Source organism: Gobio gobio (genome assembly GCF_949357685.1).
Source record: "Gobio gobio genome assembly, chromosome: 15".
Classification (NCBI taxonomy): Eukaryota; Metazoa; Chordata; class Actinopteri; order Cypriniformes; family Gobionidae; genus Gobio; species Gobio gobio.
In genome coordinates, this window is record NC_137108.1 from 49,718,687 (window position 1) to 49,738,686 (window position 20,000).

The 20,000-nt window shown below is 39.5% G+C and overlaps 1 protein-coding gene across 4 annotated transcripts in view; it reads left to right on the forward strand.

Annotated features, from left to right (window-relative positions):
* The window catches only part of znf385d (zinc finger protein 385D), a 134,290-nt gene that overhangs the window by 110,865 nt on the left and 3,425 nt on the right, over positions 1-20,000 (forward strand). For 2 of the 4 annotated variants that reach the window (XM_079836767.1, XM_079836768.1), the window contains 3 exons: positions 11,204-11,470; positions 15,098-15,279; positions 18,528-18,629. In XM_079836767.1, coding sequence (XP_079692893.1) covers positions 11,204-11,470; positions 15,098-15,279; positions 18,528-18,629 — 551 coding nt within the window. Of the gene's footprint in view, positions 1-11,185; positions 11,471-15,097; positions 15,280-18,527; positions 18,630-20,000 lie in introns of all 4 variants that reach the window. The other 2 variants (XM_079836766.1, XM_079836765.1) reach the window with 1 other exon arrangement.

The window sequence follows — 20,000 nt, forward strand, 5'->3', positions numbered from 1 at the left end:
CTAAAACTAAATGGCATTTTAGTCAAAAGACTATGACTAAAACTAAATCAAAATTTGCTGTCAAAATTAACACTGCAGCGACCAATCAGAGCACACTGTGCTTTTTGGAAGGCGGGGCCTCCATCCACTAGCCTGGCTCCGCCCTCCTATGTACTTCCTCTCAATTTTCATTTTCCTTCAGTTCTCCGTCTGGGACTGCGGTATATTCTTAGGTTTTCTCCGAAAAAATTTTAACCGGTCCAATCAGCGAACAGAGGGAGTGTCTGAGAGCGATGACGCTGATGTTGTGCGCTAGTTTGAGTTGTAGTTTAGTAATGGCGGTGGAGAAAAGATGCGAGCGAAGCCATTCGGTCCGTTGTGGCACCGCTGCCAAATATCCAGAAGTTATAGCCGGAGCAAGAACAATCTTTGCTGAGTTTTGTTGGTGGCCATGATGTTGTGTCCCGGGAAAAGTTAGATTTTCCAGCTCGCTCCTTTAGTGGTGAAGGAGTCGCTGAAGCCCTATTCAGACGGGTCAGGAGGTGTTGTCATCATTTACAGCGGCTAGTCAGTGATTTTATTGCCGTCCGTCTCCCACCACGCGCGTAAAAATCCCCGGCCAAATGACCGACTGCTTTAGACAAACACCAGGTCATGTGGTCATTTAACTGCCGTCCGAATCCACATCTCTGAGTTTTCAAGAATATATCACTTCAAAATTCACTGTTTATATCCTTTTTGGCCCCTGCAGAGCACCGTACGGTTGCGCTTCGCTGTCATTGGATGCATTTCTAGACTTGTATTTCTTTAAATGCTGGCGAGTGTTTTCAAGAGCAATATATTTCATCACCGCTCAAACAATAAAAGGAAGAAAAGCACGTAAACATTTGAATTGGGCCGTTATTTACAGCAGTATTTATTCTTATCATGCCAAGCATATGATATTTTATTTACAGCACAATCATGTTCTGGACCACGTGAGCAGCCGTTCCCCATCACAAAACTCTCCACTGGGAATAAATCACAATCCCAATGCACGAGGTTTAGGTTTTATCTCTGAGGTGCTGCACAGTTATTTTTACGGACTTCCATGTGAGAAACAGAGGCGAACGGCCAAATGTTAGCGATTGGTTATGGCAGATCCAGAGCGGCTCTGGGCAGATCCAATAGTTTTAAACTTCAACAGAGTTCCCGCCTTCAAGGAAGTGAACGCTTGTCAATGGAGAGCGGCCAGACTCTCTGAACAAATGAAATGGACGAGAGTCTGGTAAGACCAGGGTATCCATCCACTGCTGTCAGTCAATCTTTAGCGCTAACGCAAAATAAGTGTTTTTTAGTTGGCTTGTGAGTTTGTAATCTTGGTTATTTTTAATCCCAATCTCTTCTTGTCTGAAATGTTACCACAAATAGTGTTTGTTTAGTATATAATTATGACCATTTATCTGAAGGGTTTCCTCAAAAGTACCAACTGGAGTCATTTATCTGATTCATAATTGGTTAAATGACCTGTGATTCACACTCCTGCTTAAAATAGGACAATTCTCTCCAGATGATGTGCTCTTCCTTGAACATCTTGACACCGTGTGTATGTGTTTACTAATCAGTGCTGTTATTGTTAACTCATAAAAACTATATGAAAAATGTTTACAGTAGCTTAAAAAAAACTGAAATAAAATTGCATTAAATATAAATATAGATAAAAAATATATACTGACTGGTTTACTGAATTACTAAAAGAAAATATTTATAAAAATATATATTTAAAAAAACTAATAAAAATGACAAACGCACATAACAACATTACTAAAACTTAAACCAAAACGAGAACTGAAAATATAAAAATATATATATAAAAAATAAAAGCTAATTACTATCATTGTAAACTAAAATAACAGTGTTTGCTGAAATTGATCATGTTTTAAAGGGGTCATGAACTGCATTGTTTTATTGTTTTATGTTTCCTGGGGTGCATTTATAATATTAGTATGATTTTTACAACAACAATTGTCATAATTTAGAAATAAAACCCTGATTTTAGCCGCTGATTTCAATGCTCTGTTTGAAGGGGCGCGTCTGTGAGACTTCAGTGTAAACGCCCACTGCTGTGATTGGCTGCTGTGAGACTTCAGTGTAAACGCCCCACTGCTGTGATTGGCTGCTGTGAGACTTCAGTGTAAACGCCCACTGCTGTGATTGGCTGCTGTGAGACTTCAGTGTAAACGCCCCACTGCTGTGATTGGCTGCTGTGAGACTTTAGTGTAAACGCCCACTGCTGTGATTGGCTGCTGTGAGACTTCAGTGTAAACGCCCACTGCTATGATTGGCTGCTGTGAGACTTCAGTGTTAACGCCCACTGCTGTGATTGGCTGCTGTGAGACTTCAGTGTAAACGCCCCATTGCTGTGATTGGCTGCTGTGAGACTTCAGTGTAAACGCCCTATTGCTGTGATTGGCTGCTGTGAGACTTCAGTGTAAACGCCCCACTGCTGTGATTGGCTGCTGTAAGACTTCAGTGTAAACGCCCACTGCTGTGATTGACTGCTGTGAGACTTCAGTGTAAACGCCCACTGCTGTGATTGGCTGCTGTGAGACTTCAGTGTAAACGCCCCACTGCTGTGATTGGCTGCTGTGAGACTTCAATGTAAACGCCCAGTGCTGTGATTGGCTGCTGTGAGACTTCAGTGTAAACGCCCACTGCTATGATTGGCTGCTGTGAGACTTCAGTGTAAACGCCCACTGCTGTGATTGGCTGCTGTGAGACTTCAGTGTAAACGCCCACTGCTGTGATTGGCTGCTGTGAGACTTCAGTGTAAACGCCCACTGCTGTGATTGGCTGCTGTGAGACTTCAGTGTAAACGCCCCATTGCTGTGATTGGCTGCTGTGAGACTTCAGTGTAAACGCCCACTGCTGTGATTGGCTGCTGTGAGACTTCAGTGTAAACGCCCACTGCTGTGATCGGCTGTTGTGAGACTTCAGTGTAAACGCCCACTGCTGTGATTGGCTGCTGTGAGTGGCTGCTGTGAGACTTCAGTGTAAACGCCCCATTGCTGTGATTGGCTGCTGTGAGACTTCAGTGTAAACGCCCACTGCTGTGATTGACTGCTGTGAGACTTCAGTGTAAACGCCCACTGCTGTGATTGGCTGCTGTGAGACTTCAGTGTAAACGCCCACTGCTGTGATTGGCTGCTGTGAGACTTCAGTGTAAACGCCCCACTGCTGTGATTGGCTGCTGTGAGACTTCAATGTAAACGCCCAGTGCTGTGATTGGCTGCTGTGAGACTTCAGTGTAAACGCCCACTGCTATGATTGGCTGCTGTGAGACTTCAGTGTAAACGCCCACTGCTGTGATTGGCTGCTGTGAGACTTCAGTGTAAACGCCCACTGCTGTGATTGGCTGCTGTGAGACTTCAGTGTAAACGCCCACTGCTGTGATTGGCTGCTGTGAGACTTCAGTGTAAACGCCCCATTGCTGTGATTGGCTGCTGTGAGACTTCAATGTAAACGCCCAGTGCTGTGATTGGCTGCTGTGAGACTTCAGTGTAAACGCCCACTGCTGTGATTGGCTGTTGTGAGACTTCAGTGTAAACGCCCACTGCTGTGATTGGCTGCTGTGAGTGGCTGCTGTGAGACTTCAGTGTAAACGCCCACTGCTGTGATTGGCTGCTGTGAGTGGCTGCTGTGAGACTTCAGTGTAAACGCCCACTGCTGTGATTGGCTGCTGTGAGTGGCTGCTGTGAGACTTCAGTGTAAACGCCCACTGCTGTGATTGGCTGCTGTGAGACTTCAGTGTAAACGCCCACTGCTGTGATTGGCTGCTGTGAGACTTCAGTGTAAACGCCCACTGCTGTGATTGGCTGCTGTGAGACTTCAGTGTAAACGCCCACTGCTGTGATTGGCTGCTGTGAGACTTCAGTAAAGAAATAATGCTCAACTGAGACACTCACATTGTTGAACATAAGCTAATTCCAAGCATTAGGATCCTTTGGAAGGGAATATTATTTTTAGTCTGTTCGTCTCTCCTCATCATCTCACTAACACTCCAGTGGGCGGGGCCAAAGTTGAGACGATGAAGTGGGCGTTGATCTTCTTCTGCAGAGGCGGTCTATGACAGGCTCATTCCACAACAAGTCGATCTCTGGGCTTGGTTACAATAAAAGCCGTTTTTGGACTAACAAGGAAGTTTTCAGTTCTGAAATGTACAGGATATTCTTATATAGGGTTGGGAACCGAGAACCGGTTCTTATGCAGAACCGAAACTGATTTTTGAAAAATACCAGAACCGCGCGAAATTCCTAAGTTTCGGTTCCGAAAACGGTTCTGGTGCAATGTGTGTGCGAAGCGCTGGAAGCGTATCCTTTCATAGCGAGTGACAGCCAGTGTTGCCAACTCCGTGATTTTCCCGCTTTCCCGTTTTCCACTGTTGCCGCGGGCTGTGTTTCATGTCCGCGGGGTGAAACGATTGTGCAATTGTGCGGGTTTTGTTGTGAAAACCTGGCAACCCTGGCTCACCTCATCATGAATATTAATTACGTTGCCTGCCGCTTCCAGGAGGGCAACGCAGTTCAGCACTGAAAGCCCTCGCGCTACACATTTACGGTTTTGCGTCAGATATTTTCTCGTTGACCACCAGCATGGCGAAGAGAAAGTCACAAGTATGGATTCATTTCCAAAGAATGAATGATAATGAAGCAAAATGTAACACGTGAAAAGTTAATAACATGCAAAGGAGGCTGCACTAGCAATTTGACAAAACATTTGCTACAGCACAGAGTGCCACAGGGCTTATACCAGATTTATAGTGAAAGGCATATATATATATATATTTGTCAACCGTTGAGTCACCATGGTTTAGGTAAGCGTTTAGGCACAATTACCTTTGTAATGCTGAATTGCAATTTATTATTTACAAGTTCACTGAATAACTAAATTACTATTAAATTAATATATAACTTATTAATAAATATAACTAATAAATATAATTTATAACTTGGTTTTATTCAGAGACAGAGAGATAAAATGTAATAAGACAATTTCAGAGGTGTTCATTTGAAAAAAAATGTGTTGCAAGAATGGCTTAATTAATACTGTAATATATGTACAGTACAGGACTTTTTTGACATTGCCAACCTGTAAATAAATTTTAGAGCAAGTAATAAACACAAAATGGATTGTTTGAGTTGCGTATTGTGCCTTTTTCCTTTACCACTATTTGTTTAATAATTTTAATGGAACCGGAATCGGAACCGGAATCGTTAGGCGGAACCGGAACCGGAACCGGAAAATTTCTCACGATTCCCAACCCTATTCTTATAGTCATGGGCGTCACTAGGCCCTTTTTAGGGGGGCTTTAACTTCCAGCCCCCCTGAAAAAATGTGTGATTAACCTTTCAAACATATGAAACTGGCGGGAGGCTTCGGCTTCGGCTTCGTCCCGTCTTTTAATCCGCGTGTTCTTCAATCCGCAGCGGCGTCGAGCAGACCGCACGTCAGAAGCAGAGGTGTGTGTGTTGATCTGAGCCTCATTGGTCTGTCACCGCTCGTCAATGTCAAAATATCTGAGAAAACCAATCAAATCAGAGTAGGCGGGCTTTATGTTCACAGAAGCTGCTGAGGCTGAGCGCGAATTTTAGCAGCGCGACTCGACGTCAAGTGAGAGATGTGTAGCTAAACTAAACATTTCATATTTGACAGCTGCTTCTTTAAGCCAGAAATATTAAACAAATGACAAAAATATTCAGGCAAATTAATAAACTTTTGTCTATTTTTGCCATTTTGATTTGAAATAGGCCTATGCAATGTCATTTATAATTTAATTAACAAAGTAATATTAGTAAAAAATGTGTGCATATTGTTAATTTAATAATTCCATGTGTAGCTCTCAGTAAATAAAAAAGCTCAACTTTTTTCAGCCTGTATTGGGCATAAGATAAGTATGTGTGCATATTATATTTGCTTAGCTTTCCTGTTAGCCTTCAGTAAATTAACATGTCTACAAAAATGATTCATAAATCATAAATATCAGTTAAACATATGTTTACTGTCTTCACTGACAAAAATGGAAAAACTTTATCAGTCATATCTGCCCACTGACATGGTTTTCAAGCTATTGTTATCAAATTTTTTTGCGTTCAGAACATCTTAAAATGCACATATGTAGATCATAGAAATCATAATTTTCTCGAGGAGCCATGCTCCCCCAAACCACCCTAACCTCACATTTGGGATCTCAGTGATTATAATCCTGAATATATTGTATGATTAAGGGATGTACAATATGGTCATGCAGAATAAGGCATTAATATTTGCTTTATAAGTAATAATAAACAACCAATATACTAACATGCATACTAATAAGCTACTAGTTAATAGTGTGAACTAAAGTCTCACCATTTTTTTTTCCATATCCTCACTGGGGGCTGAGCCCCCCTAAAATGAAAATCCTAGAAACGCCCCTGGTTATACAGGGAGTGCAGAATTATTAGAATTATTTTGGGAGTTCATTTTTAGTCCATCTCTGCAAAACGGACTTCAGGATGGACTAAAATGAACTCCCAAAACGTACTGCCAGATTCTGGAAGATGAATTCTTCAAACAGTGGTACTAGAGGATGTGGTGCTGGTCCTTCAAGAGTCACTCTCAACCTATCTGTCCATAAAGCCTATAAAAAAAACCTTCTTCATGTATTTTACAACACTTCAGCTTATGATTCTTATCTAGTGGGGGTCATTTTTTAGGATTCTTTACCTAACTGCAGCTCTGGAAAATGGTGGCGCTGGAGACTAAAGGGTTCCTGATGGTTTCACCCTTAATTCTTCACCTTAATTCTTCATTCTTTTGCAGTTAACAGGTGTCTTTTCTCCGCCACATGTTTTTGTCAGATCCTGCTGACCCAACGAGCATTTCACTGTCCAATGGTCATGCCTTAACTGCAATGTCTAGTATTGCATTAGTATTGCATCCTTCTCATGGGCATTTAATACTTTTTGACTTTTCAGTGTGAGTTAAATCTCTTTTTTGGCTCAATTTATCTGTAAAAGGAAACATGCCTAATAATTCTGCACACCTGAATATAAGGTGATTTTCATTTCCAGCCTTCATGAACAATTATATATCACTTATACATTATTAAATACTAAATCAATAGTATTTATTAGGATTACTGTGGTTTGGAATTGGTCAAATGTGCCTGGAAAAAAAATATGATCAGAAAATCAACGTGCCAAATAATTCTGCACTCCCTGTAGTATGAGGACCTCTAATATGACAAAAGTCAACTCAATTTAATTTAGATATTCCAAATTATTACATGTTGTAGCATCAGCTGTTATGACTGGTTTGTTGTGGCGTTTTCAGTCCAAACCCTCGTCCGTAGAGCTTCCAGAAGAGCTCTTTTGGGTTTGTTTTGTCCCCGGCTCTTCCTTGCAGTCGACTGAAGTGTCCGTGCAGCCGCTGCTGCAGATTTAATAGAAACTGGAGTGTAAATGAAGTTCTCAGTGCCGAGCCGTCATGGTCAATGATGCTTCTCTGCTGGGAGAGAAATGCCTAATTTTGCCAGTCCACAGCTCAACCAGCTAATCTCCTTTCGCCAGCTGGTGAGCCTTTCAGCATGGATGAAGGACTCTGGACTCTTACACAACACAACGAACTGTATGTGCGAAACTAATTGGTCTTCGTTTCTGCGTCCCTTCCTCTTTACAGATGAAAAGCACCAGTGCAAAGAGGAGCTCTGGGGTAAATAAGAGACTCTACTTAACGGGTCACCAAAATAGAACGACATAATTCAGTATCGATTGAGTCCCCGGGGTCTGAAATGAAGAGAGCCTCTGTGTTATTACTGTACAAAGAGTCCAGACCCCTCAGACATCGATCAGAGCGCCCTGCCAAAGCCAGACCTCATCTGGGGAAAATCAGCCGCACTTTATCTTATTCTGTGCAATTAATTTTCCGATGTCAAGCGCATTTGGTGATATTGGCGCGTGGCACCATCGATCTCGATATCTGACACAGTTGTTTTCCAGCACATTTAAAGGAAGTCTTCGAAATCAAAGCGAGCACAACAGTGGAGGGGAAACTCGCAGCCTGAACAAGCTTTAATGTGCTCATGTATTATTAAGAATGGCACCGAAGGAGCCTTTAGAGGTCGACAAGTCATCAGTGACATCAGTGATTGTGTTTATGTGCGTCTGCTGCATATTTATTCATCCAAAACACAATCCAATACTCATCCATCCAGTGGGCAATATCACGTGGAGCCTATATAATTAGAAAAATCTGATTTGTATTTGCTCCTCGATAGCATTCAGTGCAATGCGCTTCAGTTAGAAAGAAAAGTATTTGCTGTTTGTTTGTTCAGCAGATGTTAATTTTAGATTAAATGGTAATAAGGTACATTATTTCATACATTATGTTTTTTCTAGTCATATTTGGAACTTGCAGTGAAAATCTAATCATCATAATGATTTATGTTTGTTATATTAATTTTTACATTTGATAATTTTGGGGGGAAAACAGCAAAACAAACTATTTAATATACTCCAATCAGGCATAACATTATGACCTAATATTGTGGCATGGACTCCACTAGACCCCTGAAGGTGTGCTGTGGTATCTGGCACCAAGATTTTAGCAGCAGATCCTTTAAGTCCTGTAAGTTGCGAGGTGGGGCCTCCATGGATCGGACTTGTTTTTGCCGCACATCCCACAGATGCTCGATTGGATTGAGATCTGGGGGATTTGGAGGCCAACTCTAACACATCAACTTTGAGGACAAAATGTTCACTTGCTGCCTAATATATCCCACCCACTAACAGGTGATGAAGAGATCATCAGTGTTATTCACTTCACCGGTCATAATGTTATGCCTGATACCGGTGTATATACATATACTGTGTGATTTCATTATTTTATTTTATTTACTTTTTATTTAAGTTTTTTAAAAATATTTGCAATATTTTAAAAATGTATGTTGATATCAAACAGATGTGTTATTTTATCAGATATATATTTGTTTTTGTAATTAATATTTTCTCAAAATTAATAATCACATTTTTCTTAGTTATTAATAGTTAATTAGTAAAATCTTTTGAAGATATTGCTAAACTGATTTTATTGTAGTTTTAACACAAAGGATGAAATATATAGTTTTTTTTTAATTGACTAAATATTTTTTTAATTAACACTAAATATTCAACTGTATTAATGATCAGCTTATTTCAATTATCATAGTCATAATTAAGAGATAAAATGTTGAAAATATGATTTTAAAAATCCTCATTATTTGATAAAAAGTCAAAAATATGATTTTAAAAGTCATAATAGTGAGATAAAAAATCAAAAATACGACATGCTAAGTCATAATTATCAGATAAAATGTTGAAAATATGATTTTAAAAGTCCTCATTATTAGATAAAAAGTCAAAAATATGATTTTAAAAGTCATAATAGTGAGATAAAAAGTCGAAAATACGACATGTTAAATCATAATTAAAAGATAAAATGTTGAAAATATGATTTTAAAAGTCCTCATTATTAGATAAAAAAAAATATGACATGTTAAATCATTGTGAGATGAACAGTTGAAATTAGGACTTTAAAAATTCTGAGATAAAAATTCAAAATTTTGGATTTAAAGTCCTAATTATGGGATAAAAAGCTGCAATTAGATTTTAAAAAGTCTAAATTATGATTAAAACACACACCAAGACATTTAAGAGATGAAATCATGCTTATAATGTTTTTTAAATGCGCTTTTAATTTTTTGATTCACACTTATAATAATAATAATAATATTTAAATTACTGTTTTCATTTTGTGCAATATATATTTTACATGCGTTTTTACATTTTGAAATCAGTTTTTACAAAGGAAATTAATCAATCAAAAACTTACTTTAGCTTTTCATCTAAAACAAAATGAATTTCCTGTCGTAAAGCTGCTCTGAAGCATCTGTGTGTGAAAGAGCTGGAGAAATAAAGATGACTTGACTTAATTCATATATATATATATTAGGGGTGTAACGGTACACGTATTCGTATTGAACCGTTTCGGTACAAGGCTCTCGGTTCGGTGCACGCGTGTACCGAACGGTTATGAATGCAATCTTTAACAGTTAACAGTCGGCTTGTTTAAAGCGCGGAACACACTTCAATCCTAGTTCCCACACGAACATATTGAGTATTCAGTCCATTTTATCACGAAATTAAAACGATAAATGTCGTTTTAACGCTCTATAATGTGACGTGATGATAGACGTGTATCAGTTCAACTGCAAGCGACAGCGCGCGCCGCGCGAGTGAACGCGTCGCGATCAGGAAGAGAATAAATATAAATTAATATCTTGTTGAGGATACATTACAACTTACTGAAACGTATCATATGTTGTGTAATCACTCCATCGGTGATTCAACCGCGGAAAGACAATAAAACAGCTGGTAAACAATGTCATGTAGAATCACGTTTACCTCAGAAGTCATTCAGTGTCCACAGCTGTGAGTTCACTAACGTTAGAGAGATTAACTCTTTCACTGAATACATGCACTATATTAGCCTATATATTCATTATATTAGCCTATATATATTCATTATATACTACTTAGCCTGTTAGTGATGTCTTGTTTATTTAATGTATGTTTAAATAAATCTGTCATTAAAATTACAGCCACTAAATGATTATATTTCAACAAAAAATTGGAGAAAAAATTATAATAATTCGATTTAGAAGTTACTGCAAAAACTGCCTTATGTGAAGCTTATGAGTGTTGATTATTATATCTAAAAATAAATAGCAACTGAATTTAGGCTAATAGTTTGGGCTCTGTTGTTAATCTTTAATAGCAATATGTAAGTAAGGGATCCCTATATAGTTTACAGCATTATCTTTAAGAAACTTTTAGTTATAACTGAATTAATTTAAGGACAGACACAATTTTTTTTTCATTAAACCACTGTTGAATAAAAATTAATAAAAAGCAATTTTGTAAAACTGCTGTACCGAATCCGTACCGAACCGTGACTTCAAAACCGAGGTACGTACCGAACCGTCAGTTTTGTGTACCGTTACACCCCTAATATATATATATACATACACGTATATACACTCTCACACAGCTTCACATTATGAAACACATGAGTCCAAAACAAAAAACGAGATGTGCCTCTGTATAAACTGTAAAGTGTTGTCACATGATCTTTCACTCACCAATAGCAGGTCATTTGTGTTTTACAGCTGGAAGTCCTGGAGCGCCTGTGGCCCCTCCATCGCCCTCTTCTGGCCCGCTGTCCGGCCCCAGCGCTGACCCCACAGAGCCGGAGTCTACCTCAGTGTCAGGAGGGGAGGACGGCCGCTCCATCACGCCCACCCCGCCTGAACCGGAGGAGAACCACACCGGAGCGAACCCAGAGACGGAGGATGAGAAAGCCCTGCGTCTGCTCTACTGCTCGCTCTGCAAGGTGGCCGTCAACTCGGCGTCGCAGCTCGACGCGCATAACACCGGTGAGGAGCTTCTCTGAGCGCTCGGCATTAAGAACGGTTTGACACACAAGTGCCAACTTTAAGTGGAGTGAGCAGAGGTGGACAAAGTACACAACTCTATTACTTGAGTAAAAGTAAAAGTACTACTGGTCAAATAGTACTTTTACTTTTACTCAAGTAATAGAGTTGTGTACTTTGTCCACCTCTGCTCACTCCACTTAAAGTTGGCACTTGTGTGTCAAACCGTTCTTAATGCCGAGCGCTCAGAGAAAAAAAAAAAAAAAAAAAAAAAAAAAAAAAAAAAAAAAAAAAAAAAAAAAAAAAACTACTGGTCAAATATTACTCAGTTACAAGTGAAAGTTCTAAAAACAGATTTTTACTTAAGTAAAAGTACAGAAGTATTTGTTTTTAAATGTACTTAAGTATCAAAAGTACATTTTCTTTTGTATGTCAATGCATTATTTTATTATTGTTGCATTGTTGTATAAATGCACTCTATGTCATCATGGTGGTTTAAGCCAGTCAGTGATGCTCCATCCGACATGCTAGCATACGACCACCTTAAACTCATTTCACAGACATCCCAACCTGCAAAATGTCATTTCATTTCATTTCAGGGAATGCATGTACCCTATACTCTGATACGCATCCGATATTCTCCCAACTGTTTACTCTTCTCTTTCTCCCAGACATTAACATTTTTTAACATTTTATGAGACATGCATCAAGTGTATACCAACTAAACTAATCTTTAATCTTTTGAGAAAACTGAAACACACTTTTTAAGTATGGCCATGGGTGCACACACTGTGCCAAGGAACCGTCTTCTTCCATTTTGCTATAAACTGATCAGTGTTCAAAAAATTGTTAGGAAACTTCACATGACCCTACATGAGTGATTACTGATAGGCTGTCTGCAAAAACAAAAAACAAAAAAAACACCTTTTAAAGAAGAAAAAACAATCATCCACTGACTTTCAAAGCTGCTACAGAAACGACTTTCGTCTCCGAGCACCTTGATAGAAATGTAGTGGAATAAAAAGTACGATATTTGTCTTTCAAATGTAGTGAAGTCAAAGTAAAAGTATCCCTAAAAAATAATACTTCAGTAAAGTACAGATACTCAAAAAGTGTACTTAAGTACAGTATTCAAGTAAATGTAATTAGTTACTGTCCACCTCTGGGAGTGAGTAGGGAATAGGGATGCTCACTTCTGATATATATATTTCATAATTTTTATTCATAAATCATTATGCCCATTGGGCGCCACAAGGCGTGGACGTGAAAATGATAGGGCCTAAACTAGCAAAGAACACTTGCATTGCACCTGGCGTCACATTGCATTGAGTGTATGATAGGGTCCACTGTGATTAATTAAAAAATACAGTGTTTTATCTGTTTCCTGAAAAGTAGTGGTTTTGGACACCCGACAGCGATGATATACAGAAGTAAAATCCTCTTTTAAAAAGGCCCTTGTTTCATATATTTGATCACATTGTTGTTGCTGCTGTTTTATGAAAGCAATAAGTCAATCAAGTGATTTTACCATGGTAAGAAATCCAAATGACTGTAATGCACAGCTTCTTGATACTTTAAAGGGGTCATGAACTGGCTTTTTTATTGTTTTATACTGTTGTCTGAGGTCAACTTATGACGTTTGTGTGGTTTTTACATTCAGAAACATCATAATGAATCAGTAATAGGCTATTTTCTGCCTTGGTTTTGAGGCTCTCTGAAAAACGCTCGGTTTTGATGGGCGTGCCGCACTGAAGACTTGGAAGTAAACGCCCACAGCTAGGATTGGATAAGATTTGCATATTTAATGAGCTTCAGCTCCTCTCAGTACATGTGGGGATTGTTTTGAAAGCATCTGGAGAAACGCTCACAGGACTCGCAAAATATCTTTATCAAACAAACACAATGATTCATCTCTCATCCACCCGCAATTGACTGGAATGTTATCGCCCGATCAGTGAATATAACCGCAAATCGTACACACACACACACTCACACATGTGCGCGCGCGTGCAAGAAAGGAATGTTATTTCACTATTTAAGGCTGAAAAACACATAGCCCCGGGGACGTTGGGCTTTTTAAAAAGTCAAGTCCGAGCCCTGGCCCATAACGTTACAAGTCCAAGTCTGATCCCGAATGAACCAATAACAGCTTCTCCAGCCTGTGACCGCGTGCTAAGGTATGTAATCAATAGATTTCAAAATATCTGTAACAATGCAATACTAACACATATAAAAACATGTTTTACTCACATAAGTGTGTTGCAGCGTTCCTGTCGGATCCAGAAGCACAGCATTGTGTTTTAATCTCAGTATGTTTGCAAATCCATTCTCCATCTGTGTCTTGTTTACAATCGATTCTGCGGTGACATGAAGCAAACAAACGCAATGTCTTAAACATGTGAGCTGGAACCAGCATGTTTATTGCTCGGTGGGCGGGGCTTGAGGCGGTGCTTCTGCATTCTATGACGTCAATGGTCGACATATTCTGAGATCTCTCGTTTTCTGGGCCTGGTGTCAATAAAAGCTTTTCTTTGACTAACAAAGACATTTTCAGCTCTGAAACTTACAGGATATTCTTATATTACCATGAACTTTTATATATCAAAGGCTCAAGGGAAAGTTGATTTCTCAATCCATCACCCCTTTAATAGAAACTCAAAGAGTCAAAGTACTGAAGCACTACATTACCCACAATCCTATAAGCGAGGACATTTTTCAGGCTAATTAGGTTGCATTAGGATGGCAACTACTGTTCAAAGGGTTTTTTTGTTTTGTTTTTTGTGAGAATTGAATACTTTTATTCATCAAGGATGCATTAAAGTGATCAAAAGGGACTGTAAACACAGTTATAATGTTAAAAAAGATTATATTTCAAATAAATGCTGTTCTTCTGAAAAAGATTTTTATCAAAGTTTCCACAAAAATATGAATGTTTTCAACATTGAGCTTTGATCACAGGAACAAATGACACTTTACTATATATTCACATAGAGAACAGCTGATTTACATTATAATAATATTTCACATCATTGCTGTTTTTACTCTATTTTTGTCATATAAATGCAGTCTTGATGAGCAGAAGAGACTTTAAATCATCTTACTGACCTTTAGTTACTGATAAGAAAATAAGACACAGCTACCAGAGCTTCCTTTATACCCGTTTCTCCTGTTCTGCAACTCTTTTTGCTTCTGATAAATGTTTTCGGTTCATGGTTTGGAAGCTTTTTAAAACATGCTTGTGGAGAAAATGAATCATAAAAATACTTGTGAAACCAAAGCCGGCGGTCACACGGCGGTTACCGGTTTCTTCACAATTTGATCCATTACAGTTTTAGTTTTGTACAGAATAAAAACATGTGCATAGTAAACCAACTTCAAGTAGTTAAGCGAACGCCTCTAGTTTAAAAGGTTTTAAAGATCGATGAGAAACATCAATTCAGTCACGTGTCTCTTTTGACTGCTAGTGTATAACTAGTACTAATACTTACAGTAGTTGCCACAAAAACATGACATGGAAATGAGACGCATCACCAGTGAAGACCCGTCCAGCCCTCGCGGTTTTGCCTTCTCTGGCGACGGTGCATCATTAAGATGATGAATGTTTTGAACCTGCCATGTTTTGTTCCTCAGGCACCAAGCACAAAACCATGCTGGAGGCTCGGAGCGGGATGGGCTCCATCAAATCCTTCCCCAGGACTGGGCTGAAGAGCAAGCTGGCTGCTCCCGCTAAAGCAGACACGGGCCTGCAGAACAAGACATTCCACTGTGAAACCTGCGACGTGCGCGTCAACTCAGAGACGCAGCTCAAGCAGGTGAGCTCCAGACGCACACACCAGGCTGCGAGCCATTCACCTGTCACGCTCAAACAGGAAACACACTTCACAGAAAAGTCCTTTTCAAGGAAAGTCTGTTCACTCAGCTGTTCCTATATGCTTGAAATCCTGAAATCTCAAAAACTGTTTGTCACACTCGCATTTAAATGACATGAAAAAAAGTTCCCATAAAAGTTCTTATGCTCAAAGAGCATTAAAAATGCTTGTACTTCGGGCCGGACCAGCCAATCTGCATGCGCAGTCATACAACAGAAGTAAAAACTCCATTCATTTTCTTGATAGGGAAACTCATTTTTAACGATAACTTATAAACCATTAAAGTCAGCTCTACTGTTAATCGATGGTATCAGCCCAGCTTAGTTTTAAAATAATCATGTTTAACAGCATCGAGTGATATATCGAGTACACTCTCAAAATATTTTAATGTTTCAATAATGCATATTTTGCAATATCCTATATATAAATCAGATCAGGCATAACATTATGACCGATGAAGTGAATGACACTGATGATCTCTTCATCACCTGTTAGTGGGTGGGATATATTAGGCAGCAAGTGAACATTTTCTCCTCAGAGTTGATGTGTTAGAAGCAGGAAAAAATGGGCAGGCGTAAGGATTTGAGCGAGTTTAGGCCAGATTGTGACGGTTAGACGACTGGGTCAGAGCATCTCCAAAACTGCAGCTCTTGTGGGCTGTTCCCGGTCTGCAGTGGTCAGTCTCTATCAAAAGTGCTCCAAGGAAGGAACAGTGGAGAACCGGCCACAGGGTCATGGAGGACCAGTGGAGAACCGGCCACAGGCTCATGAAGGACCAGTGGAGAACCGGCCACAGGGTCATGGAGGACCAGTGGAGAACCGGCCACAGGGTCATGAAGGACCAGTGGAGAACCGGCCACAGGGTCATGAAGGACCAGTGGAGAACCGGCCACAGGGTCATGAAGGACCAGTGGAAAACCGGCCACAGGGTCATGGAGGACCAGTGGAGAACCGGCCACAGGGTCATGGAGGACCAGTGGAAAACCGGCCACAGGGTCATGGAGGACCAGTGGAGAACCGGCCACAGGGTCATGGAGGAACAGTGGAGAACCGGCCACAGGGTCATGGAGGAACAGTGGAGAACCGGCCACAGGGTCATGAAGGACCAGTGGAGAACCGGCCACAGGGTCATGAAGGACCAGTGGAGAACCGGCCACAGGGTCATGAAGGAACAGTGGAGAACCGGCCACAGGCTCATGGGCGGCCGAGGCTCATTGATGCACGTGTGGAGCGAAGTCTGGCCCGTGTGGTCGATCAAACAGACGAGCTATTGGAGCTCAAACTGCTCAAGAAGTTAATGCTGGTTCTGATAGAAAGGGCTCAGAATACACAGAGCATCTCAGTTTGTTGTGTATGGGGCGGCACAGCCGCTGACCAGTGCCCATGCTGACCCCTGACCCCGCCCAAAGCACCAACAGTGGCACATGAGCATCAGAACTGGACCACAGAGCAATGGAAGAAGGCAGCCTGGTCTGATGATCACGTGTTCTTCTACATCGCGTGGATGGCCGGGTGTGTGTGTGTGGCTTACCTGGGGAACACATGGCACCAGGTGCACTATGGGAAGAAGGCGAGCCGGCGGAGGCAGTGATGCTTTGGGCAATGTTCACTTCACTATAAAATACAAATCCATTTGACTACAGATTTTGCTAGTGAGATTTAATTTATAATGGAACACAGATGTTGTCTCTCCTGGAATGGAAGGTTTTAGTGAAATATTGTTTACTAATTTACTTATTAATAAAAATAATAATCTGTTCTTATTCCTGCTTTAAACCAGTGGTTAATATTATACAGGGTTTATTCAATACAGATGGCAACATTATTAGAATTTGTATTATTATATTAATAATTATAATGCTAATTATTTTGAAAAGTTATGTTAGTATCAACTGATTTCTGTAATTGTACATAAATGATAACTCTAAATACTTAACAATTATATATGTATACACTCACCTAAAGGATTATTAGGAACACACACTAATACTGTGTTTGACCCCCTTTCGCCTTCAGAACTGCCTTAATTCTACGTGGCATTGATTCAACAAGGTGCTGAAAGCATTCTTTAGAAATGTTGGCCATATTGATAGGAGAGCATCTTGCAGTTGATGGAGATTTGTGGGATGCACATCCAGGGCACGAAGCTCCCGTTCCACCACATCCCAAAGATGCTCTATTGGGTTGAGATCTGGTGACTGTGAGGGCCATTTTAGTTCAGTGAACTCATTGTCATGTTCAAGAAACCAATTTGAAATGATTGGAGCTTTGTGACATGGAGCATTATCCTGCTGGAAGTAGCCATCAGAGGATGGGGACATGGGGCTCATAAAGGGATGGACATGGTCAGAAACAATGCTCAGGTAGGCCGTGGCATTTAAACCATGCCCAATTGGCACTAAGGGACGGTAGGGACCTAAAGTGTGCCAAGAAAACATCCCCCCCGCCCATTCTCCTCTGACCTCTAGCATCAACAAGGCATTTTCGCCCACAGGACTGCCGCACACTGGATGTTTTTCCCTTTTCACACCATTCTTTGTAAACCCTAGAAATGGTTGTGCGTGAAAATCCCAGTAACTGAGCAGATTGTGAAATACTCAGACCGGCCCGTCTGGCACCAACAACCATGCCACGCTCAAAATGGCTTAAATCACCTTTCTTTCCCATTCTGACATTCAGTGTGGAGTTCAGGAGATTGTCTTGACCAGGACCACACCCCTAAATGCATTGAAGCAACTGCCATGTGATTGGTTGATTAGATAATTGCATTAATGAGAAATTGAACAGGTGTTCAATACATATATTGATATATACATATACATTTTAATGATGTTGTATGATGTATGGGTGGTTGGTTTGTTTTTATTTTATTTTTGTTTTCTTAATAATTATAAATATTTCATTGTTGGTGGGTAAAAATTCATAATAATCAATAATAGCTGTCTACTACTAGTGATAGTCAAAGTCTTGTATCTCATTGGTTGATTAGTTGTTTTGCCCAGAAAAAAAAAACTGTCAGCCTATGTGACAGAGAAAAAAAAATTTGTTTAATTTATTCAAAAATCTGCTGTGAAAATGGTGTTTTCATTTGATTTTGAAAAGTTACATGACATTAAATGCTGTTAGTCAATCTGTGAACTGTGTGTGTCAGCTCCTCACATCTGTGTCACTTTCTGTGTTTTTATCCTCAGCACATCAGCAGCAGACGCCATAAAGACAGAGCTGCAGGGAAACCAGCCAAACCCAAGTTCAGTCCTTACACCAAAACCCAAAGAGGACCCACCAAACAGACAGTAAGTGCACGGGCGGCTCTGAATGCCACCGCAATCTGTTTGTTTGAGCGGCCCAAAGGTGTGAAGAGTTCCTGAAACCCATACTTAAGCACAAGTAGAGATGCCTTACTGTGAAAATGACTCCATTACCAGTCACCAGTTCCAATACCACTTGAAATTTTAACAGTACTTTACATACTGAATGTCGGCTCAAAGAGACAGTAGTCCTCACTGCCAGTGAAAAACAAGAAACTGCTGATTTGTGAAGAGAGCAATCACATATTTATTTTCTAAAATCAAAACAGAACTGAACACTTCAATATCGCAAGACACAACAGCCTCTTAAACGTCTACAAAGACCCAGTTAAGTGCTCAAAAGGCCACAAGTAAACCAATTTAAAAGATACAAAAAATATAAGTGTCTGTTTATACTGAGTGCAAACAGGCCGCCTTGTTGGCAGAGGCTATTTACACTAACTCCGCCCACTGATGTCTGATTGGGCCAGACAAAATTATGGAAGACGCATGATTGACGCGTGACAGCACCAATAGTGTAAAGGAAAGGTTTACTAACTAAGTATGTAAATAAGTATGCAAGTAAGTACGTAAGTAAGTAAGTAGGTAAGTAAATAAGTAAGTGCGTAAGTGAGTAAGTAACTAACTAAGTAAGTAAATAAGTAAATGCGTAAGTAAGTAACTAAGTAAGTAAGTAATAAGTAAGTAAATAAGTACGTGAGTAAGTAATAAGTAAATGATTAAGTATGTAAGTACATAAGTAAGTAAGTAAGTAAGAAGTACATAAGTAAGTAAGTAAGTACGTAAGTAAGTAACTAAGTAAGTGAGTAAGTAAATAAGTAAGTGCGTAAGTAAGTAAGTAAGTAATAAGTAAGTAAGTACATAAGTAACTAAGTGAGTAAGTGCGTAAGTAAGTAAGTAACTAAGTAAGTAAATAAGTATGCAAGTAAGTAGGTAAGTAAATAAGTAAGTGCGTAAGTAAGTAAGTAACTAAGTAAGTAAGTAAATAAGTAAGTACATAAGTAAGTAACTAACTAAGTAAGTAATTAAGTAAGTAAGTAAGTAAATAAGTACGTAAATAAGTACGTAAGTAATAAGTAAGTAAATAAGTAAGTAAATAAGTACGTAAGTAATAAGTAAGTAAATAAGTATGTAAGTAAGTAAATAAGTAAATAAGTAAGTAAATAAGTACGTAAGTAATAAGTAAGTAAATAAGTACGTAAGTAATAAGTAAGTAAATAAGTACGTAAGTAATAAGTAAGTAAATAAGTATGTAAGTACATAAGTAAGTAAATAAGAAAGTAAGTAAGTAAGTAATTAAGTAACTAAGTAAGTGAGTGAGTAAGTAAGCAAGTAAGTAAATAAGTAAATAGTTTT